At 35.4% G+C, this 21,740-nt stretch overlaps 1 protein-coding gene across 1 annotated transcript; it reads right to left on the bottom strand.

The window, feature by feature from the left end:
• Nucleotides 1–9,255: 9,255 nt before the first annotated feature.
• Nucleotides 9,256–21,518, bottom strand: LOC120247806 (protein LEG1 homolog). Its single transcript, XM_039255841.1, has 6 exons — nucleotides 21,218–21,518; nucleotides 16,617–16,703; nucleotides 14,773–14,957; nucleotides 13,747–13,847; nucleotides 11,827–12,065; nucleotides 9,256–9,356 (listed from the first exon to the last, which is right to left on the bottom strand). Exons 1-6 carry the CDS (start codon nucleotides 21,516–21,518, stop codon nucleotides 9,256–9,258), a joined length of 1,014 nt encoding a protein of 337 aa, XP_039111772.1.
• Between the last annotated feature and the right edge of the window lie 222 nt (nucleotides 21,519–21,740).

Raw genomic sequence — 21,740 nt, 5'->3', positions numbered from 1 at the left:
ATAAATTATATGTGCATATATAAATATACATACACATATATGGGTATGTATAAGGGTTTTAATACTGTATTATTTATTTTAACATTCCGTTGTCTTAGTATTGGCCAGTGGAACCCTCTTTTGGCAATATATTCATCTATTTTAGAATACTTCATTGTTTTCTGGAAAAATAACTTACTCCAAACTTATCTTTCCCTTACCTGCCTGGTTACTATAATCAGCAATTTCTTTAAGGCATCCTGTCTCATTTACTGAAAAATGATATTTTGAAGTCAAGATCTGAATGGTAGATGTGTTCATCATTTTGAGATGTCTCTACTCACAGGACATCTCATCTATCTCATCTAATTTATGGAAAACCATGAGTTCATTCCAATACCTTCAATTCTAACCCAATAGCATAGGAGTTATCTTAGTTATATTTTTCACATTTGTAATTTCCTTCTCTAATAGTGAAAAAACTTGGTTTCCATTAGCCTTGAATATGTGTTTATTTAATTAATTTTTCTTTCATAAATCAATCTGTCATCTCCGCCACAACTTTGTCCTTTGTATGGAGACCCTCTTCACCCTATACGGGCACCAATATCCTATGCCACATAGCCTTTATCAAGAATTCTCTCCTCCTACTACTTGAATTCTGCCTGGACCTCTCCTTTCTGGAATTGCCTTTCTAGCCAGGTTTAGATTCTTCTCCTACACTGAGCCACCTCTGTGGGTATACCTTCTTTACGTTTTTTAGGCTCTTGATCTTCATGCGGGTCAATGACTCCTCTTTTCCTATACTCAGTTCCCATCTTGTTTGCTTTGTTCCCCTAATCAATTTTGCACTGTTCAGGGAAAAAAAGGAGGGGAGGGAAGGGAAAGGAAGGGAAGAGAAGGGAAGGGAAGGGAAGGAAAAGAGGGGCTTGGAATCATTATAACATCCTTTTTCCCCTTACACTTCACACTCAATCTATTAACAAATCATATTGGCACTATATTCAAAGTATGTCCAGAATACTATCACTTATTACCATTGCTGTTATGGTCCAAGATAACAGCATATTTCCTCTGGATGATCACAATAGCCCCCTTATTATTTTCCCATTACCTCTATAGTTTAGTTTCAACTAGAGAAGCTAATTTGGTCACTCATCTGCTCAAAATCCTTCTCTTTGCTCTCCGTCCGATTGTAAGTTAAAAAAAACAACAACAGTATTTACAATGAACTACAGAAGTTACATAAATTGCCTTTATACCTGAGTCTTAACCCTTGGCCTCCAAAGTGCATTATTGCATCTAATTATATCTCCTACTTCTATTCATCTTCTTCTTTTAATGGTCTTTTTCTGCTCTTCCAAAAGTGTACAGGCTTGCTCCTAACTTCTAAATTTTGTGCTTGTTTTTCCTCTGTGCCTGGGATAGTCTTACCCCAGATATCCACAAGGCTCATTTGCTTTCTCCTTCATATCTTTGTTGAAATTACCTCCTCCTTAGCAAGACCTCACTGATGAACTTTTTAAAATTTAATATGCTTAATATATTTCAGCACTCCTTATCACTCTTTCCTAAGTTATTAGGTTTTCTTTGCACTAATATTTACTAATACTGTGAGGTTTGCTTATTATTCAATTCATTACTGAGAATACAACCTCCATGAGGTCACAGATTTCTATTTCTTCTGTTACTACATAACTGCCATCAAGGACAGTGCCTCTTGTATAGCAAGTACAAATAAGTATTTGTTGAATGAACTAATTTTTGTGTGTATTAAATGAAATAAACTTTTTGATGCATAAAATATATAAAAAAGACAAACTATCTTCTATCTATCCTTTTTTCTTCATTAAGTCATAAATCATTTCAGGTAAGGGATAATATATTAATTCCTTTCCCTCCCAAACATAGCATAATTAGAATAATACTGTACTATTCAGTAATCATTTATTTCAATCTGTAGAATTAGTGATTTATTGAAACGTTGTCTCCTAAATTTTGTAACATTTGGTAAGATTGCATGGCTGTGTTTTCTTACTTAGTCCTTCCCTCCCTGACAGATTGTGGTATCAGTGAGGGTCCAGGAATTTTTCTGTAACTGCCAATTAATAAAGGTTTTACTGGTATAAGAAAGACTCATTATTTTGTCTTCTTCCTTGGTCCCTTTTTCTCTCTCTTGTTTATTTTCACTCCTTTTGTCAGATTCCTTTCTTATAGTAAGTGGTGTGATTTTAAGTAGACCCTAGTGTCAGAAAAATCAGAAAGTTTTCCATTAAAAAACATTCCTAAATGAATTCTGTTTCGCTAGGGAATAGGGTAGGCAAAAATGCTTTTATTCAATCATGTTGAAAAATGGAAATTTTCCACTTTAAAAATATGATTTAACATTGCTAAATTCCAAATGGTACAAAATCCTTAATCTACTAGTAGAGAATCAGCAAGACCAATTGCCTTATTGCAGCTAGGAGAAAGGCCCAGAAAAAAACATTCTCACCCCACTGGAGATGCAGAGAATCAACCTGAATTTAGATCATTGAAATCCTTACCTTTAGCAGGGGATGCAGTCACTGATAAAGTGCTAACTTGGAGCTGAAGTGAGGCAAGGCCTGACAGAGCTGGGTGAACCAGGACAATAGAGGGTGACCCTATCTCTCTATTCCAGGCTAAAATCCTCAGATAATAACAAACTTCTAACAATGGAGGAAGAGAAAAAGCATAGAGAGACCCTCAGTTTTGCACAGGCTGATACAGAAAAAATACTAAAGCTGAGGGTGGAAGAGAATCATTGAGAAGTCTCCAGCAGTCCTGTTTACAACCTAACCACAAAAGTGATACACTGAAAGTATGATAGCAACAACAAAACAAACCAGCTCAAACCTTGACTAGATTGTCTCACCTTCTCCCTTCTTGCTTCTGAGCATGAACACTCTTCATTCTAGTTTCTATGGTCCTACACATGGGTTAGGCTTTCAACCAAAAATTATAAGTCACACAAAACAATAAGAGGCACAGAAAGCAGCAGAGCCAGTCATATGTGACTCAGGGGTTGAAACTATCTAGCAGGGAATTTCAACCAACTATGATTAAGATATTAAATATCTTTTAGTGGGAAAAAATTGACATTTGTTTGAACAAATGGGTAATTTTAGCGGAGAGAATAAAATGAGAAAGAGACAAAGGGAAATATTAGAAATTTTTAAAAAATCACATGGTAATAGAGGTGAGAATTGTCTTTAATGGGCTCATCGGCAGAATCCAGAGAGCTGAGGAAAAGCTAGTAAACTCAGAGGTGAGTTAACAGAAATCAATCAAAATGAAACTAAAGAGAAAAAGAGTAGAAATCCAGAACAGAGAATAAAGAAGTTTTGTGATTAAACTGTTTAACATTGGTATATTTGTAATCTCAGAAGGAAGAAGGAGAGAAAATGGTATGGTAATATTTGAAGAGATATTTGTGGAAAATTTTTCAAAAATAATGAAAGGTATCAATTCCTCCAGAGCTAAAAATTTCAGAGAACAATGAGCAGAATTAATATAACCCCAGAACACACTTGGACACATCTTATTTGAACTGAAGGAACACAAAGATAGAATATATTAAAGGCTTCCAGGGAAAAAGAGGCAAATCATGTACAGAAGAATAAAGCTAAGGGTTCCAACAGACATGCTATCAGAAAGAACACAAGTCACTAGACTCTAATGTGAAATCTATGCACTAAAAAAATTGACTGAGAAATAAAGACATGTCTAGTGAAATAAATGAAAGTTAATATGACTGCTGTTCTAATTCCATTATTGCCACCACCACCCAAATGGAATCCATCATCTGAAGTGTTACATGACAGAAGATGTTGAAGGAAGTTCTTCGGACTAAAGGAATTTAATACGAGACAGAAACAAAAAAAATAAATCAATAAAAAATGTGGCTTGATATGATAAAAAGCAAAGAAAATATAAAATGTATGTACTTAGTAGTAATTTCTCTAAAAGACAATTGACATTTGAAGAAAAATTATGGCAATCTGTTTATCCCATATGTATGTGTAAAATTTTTGACAATAGTCAGAAAAGGACAAAATGAGAATATTCTAGCACTACACTGAAGTAACACAATTTCTGATGACAGACTAAATATAGTTGTGTGCCAACCTCCCAAGCACTATCAATTTTTATTTTTAAAAATTTGTGTTTCTAAAGTGGCATGAATAACAATAAGCAAACACTAGAGATAAAATGAAATCATAAAAAAATGCTCACTGCAAAAAAGGCAAAAAGAGGTAGATATGATAACAAAGGGATATACTTCTTAGCTGTGGGTAGATTTAATCTAAAGATTTAATGGCACAAAAACAGGCACATAGACCGATGGAATAGAATAGAAAACTCAGAATTGGACCCACAAATGTATGGTCAACTAATCTTTGACAAAGCAGGAAAGAGTTTCCAATGGAAAAAAGGCAGTCTCTTTAACAGATGTTGCTGGGAGAACTTGACAGCAATGTGCAAAAGAATGAAACTAGACAACTTTCTCACACCATACACAAAAATAAACTCAAAATGGATAAAGGACCTGAATGTGAGACAGGAAACCGTCAAAACCCCAGAGGAGAAAGCAGGAAACAACCTCTTTGACCTCAACTGCAGCAATTTCTTACTTGACACATCCCCAAAGGCAAGGGAATCAAGAACAAAAATGAACTTTTGGGACCTCATCAAGATTAAAAGCTTCTGCACAGCAAAGGAAACAATCAATAAAACTAATAGGCAAATGACGGAATGGGAAAAGATAGTTGCAAATGACATATAAGGTAAAGGTCTAGTATCCAAAGTCTATAAGGAACTCACCAAACTACACACCTGAGAAACAAATTATCCAGTGAAGAAATGGGCAGAAGTCATGAACAGACACTTCTCCAAAGATGTCCAGATGGCCAACAGACGCATGAAATGATGCTCAGCATCACACATCATCAGGGAAATACAAATCAAAACCACACTGAGATACCACCTCATACCAGTCAGAGTGACTAACATGAACAAGTCAGGAGACTATAGATGCTGGCGAGGATGTGGAGAAATGGGCACCCTCCTACACTGTTGGTGAGTGTGTAAACTGGTACAGCCCCTCAGTGTGAAGGTTCCTCAAAAAATTAACAATAGAACTCCCCTATGACCCAGCAATAGCACTGCTAGGAATTTACCCAAGGGATACAGGAGTGTTGATGCATATGGGCACATGTACCCCAATGTTCATAGCAGCACTCTCAACAATAGCCAAATCATGGAAAGAGCATAAATGTCTACCAACTGACGAGTGGATCAAGATGTGGTTTATCTATACAGTGGAAAACTACATGGCAATAATAAAGAATGAAATCTGGCCATTTGTAGCAACATGGATGGAACTAGAGGGTGTTATGCTGAGTGAAATAAGTCAGGCAGAGAAAGACAGATACCATATGTTTTCACTTATAAGTGGATCAGGAGAAACTTAATGGAGGACCATGGGGAGGTGAAGGGGAAAATATTTGGGGAGAGGGAGGGAGGCAAACCATGAGAGACTCTTGAATACTGAGAACAAACTGGGGACTGATGGGGTGGGAGAGAGGGGAAGGGGGGTGATGGGCATGGAAGAGGGCACTGGTTGGGATGAGCACTGGGTGTTATATGGAAGCCAACTTGACAATAAACTATGAAAGAAAAAAATAAACATTTAAAATTAACTAATTGATGTATAGTAATAAATGGCCTAATCATAAAAGTTAAAGACTGTAATTGTTTGGATGGAAAAATCAAGACCGGGGGGCTCCTGACTGACTCAGCAGTTGAACATGTGATTCATGATTTTGGGACCATGAGTTCAAGCCCCACATTGGATATGGAGCCTACTTTTAAAATAATTTAAACAAATATTAAAAAGAGAAAAAGAAAGAAAAATCAAGACCCTGTTATATGAGGTTTAAACATAAGATAAAGATAATATAAGAAGATAAGATAATGATGAGATTAACATGGCAAAAATTTTAGTCTTTAAAATTTTCTACTTAAAAGTTTGATTTTCTTAAAGCAATAGTACAAATATGAGAAGATAAAAAACATGCATTTTTGGTCATCTTTCACAGCTGTTTTTAGAAGATATATACATATAAATATATCTTCTAAATTTTCTAATTTTAGAAAATAGAGAGAGAGAGAGAGAGAGAGAGACAGAGTGTGAGCAGGGGAAGGGCAGAGAGGAGGGAGACACAGAATCTGAAGCAGGTTCAAGGCTCTGAACTGTCAGCACTGAGCCCAAAATGCGGCTCGAAGCCATGAACTATGAGATCTGACCTGAACCAAAGTCAGACACTTAACTGACTGGGCCACCCAGGCACCCTAATATAGATATATCTTCTAAATATGTCCTGTGTATATCCATATATCTCCTGTAAATTTTTCATGATTTGATCTGAACCTCAGGTGTGGGTGGGCATCTGTGAAGAGTTTGTACATAATTTTTGAGTGCATATGTTCTTTTTCAAAAACAGCCTGCTCACCCACTGCTTAAAATGGACCATTATTGCCAGTTATTTTTACTCTGTGACTGTATTAGTCTTTGTTCACAGCTCATTGGAACCACTGTGCATAACTAACAGGGAAACTAATACAGAGGGTACATTCTATATTAAATGAAATTTAATATAAATGAAATTTATCTCCAGGGAATTTGCAATTTGACAAGAATATGGGCTCACAGCCATAACTTGTAAACTTATGTAGACTCTAGAACTGTAGGCAGAAAAGATAAGTCACGTTCAGATGGAGAAAGGGAAGCACTTTGTATATAGCAAGAAAAGAAGAAATATAATGCATAGAGAGAAAAGGAAATGAGTTCTCATAAAGTTCAAGATATATAAAGACTACTTTAATTGGTGTCTGATGACTTTTTAGCTCCTGTTCTAATAGCTAATGAAAACCATTTTTCTTGTATCTCACTGTTTCCATGCAGTATTCATGCACTCTTCAAGTAAGTCTTTTTCCTTTTCACTTAATTTGTTTTGACAATTCACTCCATGAAGTTAAATTACTCTAATTTTTAATTAGTAATATTATTACTAATTAAGATACTGCTAACCACAATTTCTGACATGGAATAGATTAATTCATGCTGTATTACAGCCATCAGTAGAAAACATGTATTACTTGTAATGATGTACTTAGAAATGTATTGTGTTTATTGCTCTGCAACTATTAATGTGCCAGTTTATTTTAATTTTTTTGTTTAACATTTATCTATTTTTAAGAGACAGAGATAGAGCATCAGCAAGGGATGGGCAGAGAGAGGGAGACACAGAATTCAAAGCAGGCTCCAGGCTCTGAGCTGTCAGCACAGAGGCCCACACAGGGCTCAAACCCATGAGCTGTGAGATCATGACCGGAGTGGAAGTCAGATGCTTAACCAACAGAGTCACCCAGGCGCCCCTGTGCCATTTCTTATATCTATTCTTGAGTGCATACAGTATGGTGATAGTATTATGAATAATGTGTTATCAGAAATAATGGCCCCCAAAAGATGTCCACATGTGAATCCCTGGACACATGAAAATGTTAGATGGGAAACGGGATTTTGCAGATATGATTAAATTAGGGTCTTGAGATGGGAAGTTCTCCTGGATAATTTGGGAGGGCCGAAAAATCATGATGGTCCTTATAAATTAAAAAAGGGAGGCATAAAATTCAGAATCAAAGAGGTTTTTGAAGATCTTGCACTACTGGCTTTGAAGATGAAGGAAGAGTCCATGAGCCAAGGTATGAGGCCAGTTTCTAGAAACTACAAAAGACGAGAGAACCAATTCACCTGTGGTGCCTCCAGAAGAAACTAGTCTCTGTCAACCTTGATTTTTCTATAGTGAAATCAATTTTTGGCTTGTGATCTCCAGAACTGTAATAAATTTGTTATTTTAAAGCCTCCAAGTCTGTGGTAATTTGTTACAGTAGCAAAAGGGAACTCATAAAAATGGTTAAGGGGTGCCCAGGTAGCTCAGTCAGTTGAGCATCTAGCTCTTGACTTCAGCTCAGGTCATGGTCTCATGGGTCATGGGTTTGAGTCCCCGGTCGGAGTCTATCCCGGCAGTGGGGAGCCTGCTTGAGATTCTTTCTCTCCTTTCCTCTGCCCCTCCCCTGCTTACTCACATGCTCTGTTTCTCTCTCAAAATAAATAAACACACACACTAAATGCTTAAAAGTTATTAGCAAATGAATATGATTTCTAGGAGTGGCAGAATTGCTGTAATTCAGTATGAGAATGTTTCATGGTTTGGGCTTCCTGGAGTTTTGATGCAAGTTATCTAACTGGTGTCTTGTTCATCAAATCTGTATCCTGTACCCATAGTTACTGTGTTGTAGGTATTATACTGGATACTCATTGCCTTTTGTTTATTAAACCAACCAATTTTTATAACCCATATCTTGTGTACTCTTCAATTATTTCCAATTTTTCCTCATGATTTTCATTTTTTCAGTAGGATATTGAGGAACAGGGGAATTTGGTAAATTGCCTAGGATTCCAGCTGACATTGGTTGGAAAATGGCACAGCTTAGATGTAAACTCAGGTCTTTCTAATATCAGTGCCTATGTTATTTTACCATACTATCTACCTTATGGCTCAATTTATTTATTTTGTTTTTCCAAATAGTTTGGAAAACTGTGGTTGGGGGCCTCTGTACAACCTGTCAAAAGGCTTCATAAAAGCTATGGAAGCAAAGTCACCGAGGGGCAAGCAGGAGAGAGGGTCACCTTCCAGTCAGTGCACGTTGTCTCTTCTTAAAGGAGAGAAATTTTGCTGTCCATCACCCTAACGTACTCCATAATAAGTATGAACTAAAAACTAATTCTAAACTAATAGTTCATTTTTAGATGTTTTAGAAATCCATAGTCATCTTCCAAATTTTATTGTGAATCCTCTGTCTCTTGACCAAAAAATCTATTCCTCCAAATTCCATAAAATTAATTTAGATGGACTAACATCCAAAATTCCAATCAGGTTTTATGGAATTTATTAATTTATCGACATCTGTCAGTTATTCAACTGAATCTACTTAAATGGTAAACATTTTAATTATTGATATTATTCAATAATTATTAATTAAGCAAATTAATGGCACTATATTAATTCAAACTTTAAAATGTAGACAATGACAAAATTATGCAAACGTGTGAGGTAATAATCTTGAGAATACTTTTCCTTGAGACATTATCATTGTGGATTTTTATTTTATACAGTTTTCCAGAAGCATTTAACCGAAAGAGTGAAGGATGAATTCCAAAATCTCTAAAAACAATTTCCTTGCAAATTCTGATTTCATTAAAGTTTTCCATAAAACAAAAGATAGTGTACCTAGAAAAGAGTAAAGATATTTAAGAGTTTTAGGTAAAATTTTAATTTTAATCCCAAATATTGAAATTATCTAAAACAAAATTCAATTAGTATGAAACTAGCATGTTTTAATATGCATTCTTTAATAAAATATTTTGTTATTTAAAATTATTTATGCCCTCATAGTCAAACATATAAGATACATAAGTAACTAATGAGAAAAATGGATACAGCAGAGATTAAAAAATGAAAATTAAAAAAAATCAGACTCTTGAAAATTAGAGTGTTTGCTAATATTCATTTTTAGGACCTCTGCAGAAACATGAACTTTAATAAACAATTTGTGTTGTTTTGTTTTTGTTTTTGTTTTGACAAGAATATAATCCATAGCATACATTTTAATTGCCACTTGCCAATACCTGATCCATGAATTCATTCCTAGTAATTTAATCTGTCACTATTAATCTAATAATAACTTAATCTGTCAAATTAAGCTCCTAACAGTACACACTCAATGCTGCTTTTACATTAACTAAAACTGAAAAGACTATAGATCCATTCAATGGATTACTCATAGAATAACGTGTGTCAATATTTGCTGACTTGCTAATTTCTCAAGTATATATTTGTGAGAAATTTATAGGACAGAACTGTGCCATACATATAATCTCTTTAATCAAACAGCATAGTGTTTAATCAAATTATTTACTAATTTTATATTTATTTATTTATAGTCACTAGTTCATACATTTTTATAGGAATAGGACCAAAAGTTAAAAAATATATATCAGACAAGGAATTAAGGTAAGGAATTAAGGAAAGAGGATGGATATAAGGTAAGTTTTATGTGTATTTGATAACTTTCTGTAGTGTTTTAATTTTTAATTAGAGGCATATATTGAATATATTTTAAAAATAAGTATAAATGAAATTATAGCCATAAAAATGAAATATTATTAGGAAATGGAGAAAAATATTTAGTAATGGTATCCTATTCTTTTTCTATAACTCAAATTAGTTAAAAATATCTGCCAAGGCTTTAAGCACAGTACCTGAGTTCTGGGTATCAGTGGGTGCATGCAATTAGCAGACAGGAAACATGATAGCTAGTTTAACTACATTCCAATTTGTCTTTTTTTTTCTTTTTTTGTAGCCTATAGAGTCAATTAAAAACTCCTTAACAAATCAAAAGCTAATTTTAGTAAACTGGAACTTACAAAAATCTAGAAATCTGTTGTATACAATCTTTAAATGCAGTCAATTCTATCTATTCAATCCCTCTGTATACTAGACCAATAGAGTTTGTTCATATCATCTAAGACTAAATTGTACTTTCTATATCTGACAATGTGGCAATCAATACATTTTATGATTCTCCTAACACGGCTCAGGCAAGGCTTAATTTTCCCAACTCCTTCCTATCCCTCATCTAATTAGGCTGTACGACTATTCTTACTAAAGCTAGGTGAGATGTAGTTAAGTTTGTCCTTTCCAGTAGTCTTTTCAAAGAGGAGTCCCCTTAAGCCCTTGATTCCTTTGAATTACTTTATAGGGAAGATGCAGTGGTGAAGCAGTGAACGTTGATGGAGCCAAAGTTGTAAGGTCCTAGATCTCTGAATTACCATGGAAGAAAGGCTCTTACCAATTGAGTAAATATCTTAAATCATCATGTGAGACAAAAAGAGAATACTTTGAGTTTTACCACTATAATTTGAAGGTTTATTTATTAAAACAGCAAGTGTTACCCTAGCTAATATATAATCAAGTTTTACACTGCATTCATTTTTATTTTGACTCATATCTTATTTCTGAATCCTTCTTCAGAGAATATAAATTAAACACACATAGATATATATTTTTCCCCTCAGTAGAAAAGGATAAATGGTATTTGGGAAACTAAATGACATAGTAATTTTCAAATTTGCAAATTTATGTAATTACTTCTATGTTGTTTACTTAGTAAACCTGATATTTGGAAATTTTGGAGAAATATACCTTCTTCAAAACCAGAATATGGAAGGGGAGAGTCAAACTTTTTTCTTGATGTCTATAATCATAGTATTGGATGGGGAAAGTCCATGCAGCACAATTTATTTCAGAGTTTTGTTAGTTATGGCAAGTGTCATTATTATATTTATTATCTTTTTTTGTTTAGAAACAAAATAAAATAAAATAGCAAAATTTGTCCAAGAAAGAAATAAAGATTTCCATTGGCTCTTTGTCAAATTAATATGCAGTGATATTGACCTGAGGGCCCCAGAGGAGAGAATGTGCAAAATAAGTAAGGGCCTGTAATATGTACTCATTAAATGAAGCCAGCCATAAACCCATAGGGATTATTGTTAAAACTTTGAAACATATCTTAGGAATTCAACGTTTCCTTCTTTAGACACTCTGTTGTAATAATTTATGATTCTAATGGTCTTTCATTACCTATGAAATCAATACAACGTATAACATTTACAAATAAAAAGGTCTCTGTGTCTCTTACCTGTATATTTATGCACTTTGTGTAGAAGACTTACAGCAAACAAGACTGTGTTCTGAAAGCCACTAAAGTCACTAATGAAGGGGGCTCTATCCCCATTCACAAGCAAGCGTGTTGGCAGTTCCTTCTGGAATTCATATGTTCTAACTAAAGTTGTAGGAAAGAGTGGTGGAGCTAAATAATCCACAAATAAAGCCCAACTTCTTTCAAAATCAGCTTCTTGCTTAGAATAATATTTTAACCTAACAGACAAGTGGGAGAAAGTATGCATTTAGAGTTAGTCTACCCAGAATTTTGCCAACTGAATTTTCAAAACAGATAATTTGTTCAAAATGACATTATTGAACTTTTTAGGATATAAAGAAATGTGGTGTTAATTTTAGCTCCCAGACTTGAAAATGTGAAAAAATGTTATTAGAATTTTAAATGTAGATATTACCATCTCAGAACATATGTGTTTTTAATCACATGTTTTTCCCTTTTCATGAAGGATTTACATTACTTACACAAACTGTGAAATGTGACCAAGTCTCATTGTTTTAAAATGTAAGGATAAAAGTAAAAGAAAATTGGCAAAATTTATGCTGAATTTAGATATGTCTTAAAGAACACAATTTTCATTTCAGGTAGCCACTAAAAATGAAGTAACAGAATTTTTCTTGCCTTTTTGGGGGCTTGGTATTCGTTTTTCTGATGATATATCCTAGAAAGCCACCTTTCTGTTTTTCAGGTATACCGTGTGATGATTTGATATATGTGTATGTTGTGAAATGATCACCATAGTAAGTCTAGTGAATATTTGTTACCATGCAAAGTTACAAATGTTTTTTCTTGTGATGAAAACTATTAAGATCCATTCCCTTAGCAACTTTCAAATAAGTATCACAGTATTATTAACTATAATGTTTATGCTGTATATTATATCCCCATGAACTATGTATAATTAGCAATTTGTACACTTTGTCTTCTGAGCCCCCAGAGGAACAATTCCTATTGACTGATTATTAACTGGTTAACTCTGTGTAAGTGGCGAGGGGGAGAGGGGGAATGCATGAAATACTATTCCTGGTTTTTTGCATATCTCTTTCCTTTTTTTTTTTGCATACTGGATAGTTCAGACACTTTAAAGTGGAAACTCTAAAAATCAGATTCCCATCCTCACCAGGGTTTGTTGTTTTGTTTTCTTGTCATTATTTGTTTATTGATTTGCCCGGACAGATTCTGTTGTTCATTCTGTGTTCTCTGTAGGGAGTCATCACTGAGGTCCCTGCTCATAAGCTTCATGGTCAGCTAATGATTAGCTAACGATTCCCTTAAATTCCTTGAACCAATAAGTCTTTCCTCCTTTGCTGAGGAGCCCTGTGTAAGTGTTGGGGAATACCTTCAGTGCTAAGGCTTACTTCCTATTTGTTCAGGGCCTCAAGGTAGCCAAAGGAAGATATTAGGGTTCTCTCAGTTCTTGTCTGGGTATGCCCTCACTTCTATTAATAGCTGTAGGCTCCCAGAACTGTTTGTGGGTCCTGAAAAAGACAAATGATCTGTAGACCTAGTAACAAGTAGCCACCAACCATTTTTAGACTGATTTCAATCCATTAACAGACGTTTGCTTCAGTGAACAGGTTTTTGCAAGTATCCAGTAAGTGACATCTCTTCATTTCTAAAAGTCAGTCAGTAGGGAATGGACTCCTGGCATAAACATGCCTCTAATGCCAAATGACAATGGTCTTACCTGAATAACCCTCTTATACTGATGACTTAACTCACTTAGATGCCTAAAAATCTACCAATCTGTAAACTCTGTATCTCCTAATAACTTATCTCAAGATGTGAAGAGTGCTCTGCAGAGACTTGAGTGAAAAAGACAGTGTAAGATGGAAAGATTATTACCATATTAAAACAAAATAACTCTAGATCCATTCTTACCTATTGTGAAAATTTTTATGAGCGACCTCCAAAGATGAGACATGTGCAGCCCATAAGTACTCCAACAGGTCATCAAAGCTACTAGAATGTGACTTTACATGCTATTCAAGAAAAAAACAAGTCATTAATATGTAGGCAATTATAACAATCTCTTTTCTTGAAACTCAGTCTATTTACAAATATAATTTTGCAACATTCTAAATAAGGGGAGAACATTTATTCCCTAAGAGTTAAGATATAAAAGAAAGATGTAATGCTTAACACTCCCTATAGAGGTTGATATCAGTTATTTTAATTACTAGTGATACTGAAATCATAGGAAAGGCATAAATCATGTGTTTAAGAAATGTTCAGGATTTATACGGCTCAGAGCCAGACCTTTAGTATTTCATGTATTTGTTTTCCTCTTGCCATGCAACGAACTGTCCACAAAGTGTTAAGGGTAAGAGTGTTTTATCTAATCATATGCAATATAATGAAGAAGTTCTCTAAAGGGAAACCCAATCTTTAGTCATTTACTCTTTCACCCATAACACTTTGCTTTGGACATCAATATTTGATTCTGACTGTCGAATGCTCATTTCAATGAACTCATATGTGATTTGTTTATCGAGAGAGTTGAAATAAGCTGATCAAATTCACCACAACCTATCCCACAACTGCATTTCTATGTCAGTTATTGCTCAGTTGTCCTGAAATTATGATGAGCTTGGACACTTCATGCACGATTAAGCCATAATGTCTCTGGGTTCACATGTGTGTGTGTAACTTATTTAGTATGAGAGGAAGAGATAGGGCAGCCTCGATACTGTATTAGTAATGAGGATGCTATTGAGGTATGATGCGCAGCAATCCACTCATACTAATATTGCTGTCACCATAATATTTTCACATTAGGAACTTTATTCCTCAGCAACACATTGTGGTACATTAAGTGCTATTCAAATATTATCTGGCTACCCTTGAAAAGTGTTAATTAAACCACAAACACACCCCCCCACCCCACCCCCCACACACACATACAACCTGGTAAAATTCATTCCACTTTTTCATCACTTCTGGAAAGGATGAATGACAGCTAGAAACATTGTAACAAAAATTCATCTGATCTTTGGGTGGTGGCAGAAAGGTGACATTGTCTGATGATATCCCCATTATTCCAGAATCAACCGCAGCAAGGAAGGGCATTGCAGACAGAAAATAATTAACGTCTGTATAAACAAAAATTTATTATTATTGTTAATATCTACAAGAGGTTGTTTCTGAAGTAAAGAAATCTCTCCTAAAAGTAAACCTACAGATCTAGAAATGTGGTAAAACTTTAAGTAGGAATTTTGGGAACTTTGGGAAAGTTATCAGAAATTTCCCTTAGTGTTGGGGAACCTGGGTGACTCAGTGAATTAAGCATCCAACTCTTGATTTTGGCTCAGGTCATGATCTCACAGTTCATGAGTTTGGGCCCCTCTTTGGGCTCTGTGCTGATAGCGGGGAACCTGCTTGGGATACTCTCTTTCCCTTTCTCTGTCCCTCCCCTGCTCATTCTCGCTTTCTCTCAAAATACATAAATAAACATTTTAAAAAAAAAGAAATTTTCCTTAGTGTTATATGCAACTTGGATATGCTTCTCTTAAAAATCCTACTCTCATAAAGCAAAATAGATTTATGTTTTACATTTATTATTTTATTTTATTAAAAAATTTTAAGTTTATTTTTTAATAGACAGAGAGAGACAGAGAGAGAGCACGAGTGGGGGAGGGGCAGAGAGAGAGGGAGACAGAATCTGAAGCAGGCTCCAGGCTCTGAGCTGTCAGCCCAGAGCCCAACATGGGGCTCCAACTCACAAACTGTGAGATTATGACCTGACCTGAAATCAGATGCTCAACCAACTGAGCCACGCAGGTGCCCCGTACATTTATTATTTCAAATTATGGATAATAATAATTATACAGGAACATAAAGTACTAATTAAATTCTGAGGCACAGTAAGTGAAATTTTGAAAAAATTAGCAACAGAATTCTATACTTTTCCAAGTTTTTATTCTAAAGCTGAAAATCTGATGTAGCTTTAAAATGTTATAATATTTTATATATATAATATTTTATCTAGATATTTCTCTTGTTAACAAGATTTTATCTGATAATATAACACACATTTTAATTCTGCTATATGTGTTTAAATCAAATTTTGAGATTACTGGTTTTCCCTAACTGATATTTTCATAATTAAATAAGCTAATCAGTAAATTTAACAAATATCCATCTCAGGGGCTCCTGGGTGGCTCAGTCGGTTGGGCTTCCGATTTTGGTTCAGGTCATGACCTCACGGCTTCTGAGTTCGAGCCCCACGTTAGGCTCTGTGCTGACAGTTCAGAGCCTGGAGCCTATTTTGGATTCTGTGTCTCATTCTCTGCCTCTCCCCCACTTGTGCTGTGTCTCTCTCTGTCTCTCAAAAATAAATAAATGTAACTTCGCTCAGGTCATGATCTCACGGTTTGTGGGTTCGAAGCCCCCTTTGGGTTCTGTGCTGACAGCTAGCTCAGAGCCTGTTTCAGATTGTGTGTCTCCCTCTCTCTCTGACCCTCCCCTGCTCATGCTGCCTCTCTCTCTCAGAAATAAATAAAACATTTTTTAAAAATTAAAAAAAAACAAATAAATGTAAAAAATATTTTTTAAATATATATCTCAAAACCTACTTCAAGATATCCACATTTTAGCCAAACAGATGGGTTTTTTTGTTCGTTTGTTTTTTGTTTTTTATAAAAGCAGTGATTCTGGTATGGGTTTTTGCTTCTCTAATAGGGATCTTAAGTTCCACTAATTTTTTATGGAAAGGTCATCGATTTCAGGTTTGATTGTCACATTGAACTCACCAGCCCACCAACTGTCCACAGAGATGCACAGCTGATCCCCAGACTTACGGCCACAGTCTGTACTTTGGGTGGGATCGGCTAATCTCCCTAAAAGAGAGGAAACGCAGAGTTGGGTTTACTAGGTCCCTTTCCTAGCTGTAGATACAAACACTAGCTAGATACACCATGTTTACGGGAATAAAGAATTGTGTCAGCTTTCCTTTCACATTGTCTTCCCTTCACTTCATGACTTTCTGCTTCCCACCTTCCATGCATATTTTTTTTTCCTTTTCCTTATCATTCCTAGAATGATCTACTCTCTCTCATAGGCCTTATTTTTTGTAACTTCTGTAGTCTGTGTTTCTTCTATTTACTAACTGTTCTGCATCTTTGATATTAGGGAGCGAATATTCATGTACAGTAAACAAGGTCTGGACTCATTTGCTTAAAACCATATCCTTTTTCATTGATTACCTATTGTTTGACCGTGGCTAAATAACTTCTGCAAGCCTCAATTTTTTCATGTACATACTAGAGAGGATAACAATAATTACCTCCTAGAGGTCTGGGGCTTTTAAATGAGGAACTAAAAAGTGTTCAGCTCGGGGATGCCTGGCTCAGTCTGTTGAGTGTCTGACTCTGGATTTTGGCTCAGGTCATGATCTATGAGTTTGAGCCCCGTGTCGGGCTCCGTGCTGACAATGCAGAGCCTGCTTGGGATTCCCATTCTCTCTCGCTCCGACTCTGCCCCTGCCTTACTTGTGTTCTCTCTCAAAATAAATAAACTTTTAAAAAGTGCTCAGCTTAGAGAACACGTGCTTCCATAAAGATTAGCCATTATTCTATTTTTATCTTTTTGTCATCCTCTCTTACCTCCTACTTTCAAAACATCCCTTTCTGTTTGTTTTTTTTTTTTTCTCACACTTGATATTTTTGTACCTTCTGCATCTACTTGCTGCATATCCCTGAAGCTGACTCTATGCCAGTCTCTTTCCCTGTTTCAACCATTTTCATACTGGCTTATTCTCTTTACCCCTGCTAACTTTCTCTTTTCTCTAGCTCCTCCTAAACACTATTTTGGCTCTCTACTTGCTACCCCAGCCTCTTTCCTGCCCAGTCCTTACTCACCTGTTGGGCACATGCTCTTTTCCTGCAACATTCACATTTTTTTCTTTATCCTTCCTTTCCCTTGCACTCACTATAGTATTTCTTCTCACCAGTTCATTTCCCATGAACCTATTTCGCTTCCCTTTTACTTTCTCATTCTAGTTTCTCATTTGGCTCTTCTTGACTGGATGACCCTTCAGTGGGCAAAAGGAAAGGTTTGAGTGGTTCTGCTAATTAATGGAAATTTCCCAAAATTGTTAAACCTCTTTTGAACTAGAATAATATTCAAGTATGTGAAACATACCTCTCCTGGTTAAGAATTGTTTTAAATCTACTTTAAAGAGTCTCTGCCCTTTTAAGACGACTCAGTCTCAGGGGATGTTTCTCCATGATGCTAACCTGAGGGTTTCCTTATGTTCCTCACTTCCTTGTCTTCTACTCTATATATGAAACTGGACTCCAGTTCCATTTTTGTTAAATCCCCAAAAAACTGCTTCATTAGTGATTCCAAGTCACTTACAACTGCACGTGTCTGAGACTGAGCCCTTATTTTTGATAGTCAAGGAAGATTAAATCACGAACCTTCTGTTCTTTGTCAGAGGACTTTCAGGACTTTTCTGGACACCTTCAGCCCTTTCTCCTTCTTTACAGCCAAGCTGTGCCTGCCTCCAGCTGTTTTACTTTCTGAAGAAGTTTTTTTCTTGCCTTTCCATGACAAGAAGTATGTCATTCTCAATAACCTTGACCAAAAATTGTTTTCTGTCATACTCACTTCTTCCAGAACAAAATTTAATCTTATATTTATTACTATTCAAATTCAAAATTTTGTCATGAAAATACAGCAAACCGCATTTTCCAACTATATTATTTCTGTAGCATGCTTATGTGTCTCCCATACTCTAAACATTTTCCTCTTTCTCTATTTTTCTCGTGTATACCACACTAATTCCACCAATTCTCTCTCCTTTTGTTCTTCCTAGTTCTTTGTCCACAGATTACTATTTAAAAAGTCCATAAGTATTGTACCCTTTTTTCAAGGTTCATTTCAGATCTTACTCTATTCCCAGATTATTCCAGCTCACAACATTCACTTTTGTCTAACATCTAACATTCAGCTCTTTCTTGTTCTATGGTTGTATCATTTCTAACTCTCCTTCTTAACCACATTGTAATGGAGGGCAATGACATCTACTCTCAATTTCTTGTATACATGCCACAATCTTCCCCTTTTTCATCTAAGTGTCACTTCGTCACTTCCTTATCCTGCCTCAGACTCCCAGTATCTCTTCCCAATTCAAATATTATTCTGATTAAAATTTCAGCTAACCAATAAAAATAAATGAATGCTGACAACACATGCAACTAGACAGATGAATCTCTAAATAATCATGACAACTAAAATAAACCAGACCCAAAAATGGGCACCCAACTGTCTATATGAAAATTCTAGATAATGCTGTCTAATCTGTAATGATGAAAGCTGTGGATATAATGATGGAATGATGTGAAGTTGGGGAGTAGGGGAGGTGAGTAGTTGGAGGAATGGAGGCAGCCGGGAGAGACTGGGTAAAGAAAAGTTCCTGAAGATGAGAATACAAAAGGGAAAAGAAAATTTTTGGAATGACACATATGGCCGTTATCTGTGGTGATGGGCTCAAAGTTATATACTTACACCAAATTCACCAAAAAATGCATTTTCAATATGCTGTTTATTCTGTTTATTATATATATTAATAAACTATATTAAAAACTGTGTTAAGCAATCTAGAAGAAAACATTTAATGTGTTTAAGTATCGTGTAAGCATTAGGCCCTTGTTACTGAACTAATCCATATTGCTTAAGAGCCCAATTAAAACTCTCCGGTCTGACTTTAAAGACCTCTCTTTAACCTTAGTTCATCTTCTCAAATAAACAACCCATTACTCTTTCACATCCTAGTTCTGCTGGCGTGGTAGTCTTCTCCCAGTACAACCTGCCACCTTTGTAATTAGTATTCTAGCAATTATATTTTCACAATGCCTCCATCAAGCGCGTTGGCCTTATTCTCTTCCCATGATACCCTCAGCCCATGGTTGTCACTCTTTTTCCTGAACTACTCTTGTGCTTACAGTCTTTATCTTGTCTTTGAGACTTAGAATAATGTGGGTGAAATATCTTCACGGGCTATTTCATAGTTTGTAATTCTGGTTTGGTTTTCTACAAGTCCATAATACAAGTACATAGAATTCAACTAAGTAAAATCAGCCACTTAAAAAAAACCCCGTGGAATCCCATATATTGTATTCTTGAATGAAAATAATATTTTGAAAATACCTTATCCAATATTCTACTTTGCTGTTTGTTCATTACTGGGCCCAGGGCTGAAAATTTTCCTAGGAGTAAGTGTGTGCACTCCTTGGGGGTGTTGGTTACTTGTTTATAGTGGATCTTATGTTTTCACTTCTCTAGAACCATGTCTCAGAGGTTCGTATATTCTTCTTTTCCATGCCAAGGACAGCCCAAGAATGAGAATTATACTGGATATCAGGAGATTCTCCCAACCAGCTTGGATGTAATGCCACCTCAGAATGTTATCATAGATGAGACCTTGCAGTCTCTTTCCCTGTCTTTTCTATACTACCACCCATTTTCTCATTGATTCATCTCTTCCAATAGTGTTTTCTAAAAGTTGATAGTGAAGGTCCCTTACTTCTCATTGAATAAGACATTGATTCATCTCTTCCAATAGTGTTTTCTAGAAGTTGATAGTGAAGGTCCCTTACTTCTCCTTGAACAAGATAGCTTGGGGCTTATGATATTTTTGTTGCAAACAAATGTCTACTTTCATTCTTCAGTAGAATATGTTATTTTTAGGTTTTCCTATAAAGTTTTTCTCTTTTGTCACTCTAATCTATTCGATTATAGTCTAATCATATTTAGAACTATAGATAATGAAAATTAATCTTATACAGCCATGTGTATTTAATGTATATCACCTTAACTGCTTTATTCCTGGATGTATTCTTTAATGTTTAGAACTAGGCTTGGTCCCAATAGCACATCAATTAATAGTTATTGATATTGATTAATATCAATTAATATTAATAATACTGAATGAACTAGGCCCTCTATGCTGTGCTTTGGTGAGTGTGGTAATCACTAGCCATTTGTGGATATTTAAGTTTAAATTAATTAAAATTAATTAAAATCAAGAATTCAGTTCCTCAAAAGCATTAGCCATTTCAAGTGTTCAGTAACTTCATGTAAGCTTATGAGAACTACTTCTCTCACAGAAAACAGTGTAAATAGAAACATTTCATCATTGCACACAATTCTTTTGGACATTTCTGGCTAGCAAAAATCATGAATACGTGATAGAGATTAGGCAAGAACACAAATGGCTGGAAAAGGATTAGTAAGGAGAGAGAAAAAAATAAATTTTTAGAAAGATGGTGCTAAATGTACAAGGTACTACTTCCTAATTAATTCACACTTAAATCAAAGGGTCATTGTAATGAAAAAAAGACATTCTTACCTGTCTGATATTGCCATCCATGATGTACAGGCAATCCCCATAAAATATTTTGTTCATTTTCTGGTGAAAATTTTGCAAAATATTTGGCTGTCTTATTCAGTAGGATTTTATACGTCCCCAGTCTCTCAGGATAAAGCCAGAGGTCAATGATGTACTTTCCATTTTCTATCTTATAGTCACTGAACTGACCAGGACTCTCTTTCCACAGAGGGGGATATACATCTGAGACATTGGACGCTCCTGCTAATGAAGCAAAAATACAACCAATGATTAGACAGGGACAGGAAAGATCAAAAGCCATGGTGTTTAGCCCAGAGAATGAGATTATGACAAGACCTTTGTTGGGAAATGGAGGAGGAAGCTATAGTGTTTTTCTGTGCCTCATCTAATTAACACCTTCAACTGCCTTCCTCAGTAATAAGAAGGTGGAGGTAAACAAATGCCTTACCAATGATAGTAGGCTACCTAACTTGTTAATCATCTCAAAAATTGTTGGTTATGGGGGCACCTGGGTGGCTTAGTC

This window comes from Hyaena hyaena, unplaced genomic scaffold, assembly GCF_003009895.1.
Source record: "Hyaena hyaena isolate Hyena2069 unplaced genomic scaffold, ASM300989v1 scaffold_549, whole genome shotgun sequence".
Taxonomy (NCBI): Eukaryota; Metazoa; Chordata; class Mammalia; order Carnivora; family Hyaenidae; genus Hyaena; species Hyaena hyaena.
This window is presented reverse-complemented; position numbering and strand designations above follow the sequence as displayed.

What these genes read in the sequence shown, in the direction of transcription:
- LOC120247806 (XM_039255841.1), bottom strand. Translation starts at nt 21,518, where the DNA reads ATGGCTTTTGATCTTTCCTGTCCCTGTCTAATCATTGGTTGTATTTTT. An exon ending in TGTGGACAGTTGGTGGGCTG is followed by an intron (nt 14,958 to 16,616) that starts GTGAGTTCAATG and finishes TTGTTTATACAG; the next exon opens with ACGTTAATTATTTTCTGTCT. An exon ending in CATAAAAATTTTCACAATAG is followed by an intron (nt 12,066 to 13,746) that starts GTAAGAATGGAT and finishes CTTGTCTGTTAG; the next exon opens with GTTAAAATATTATTCTAAGC.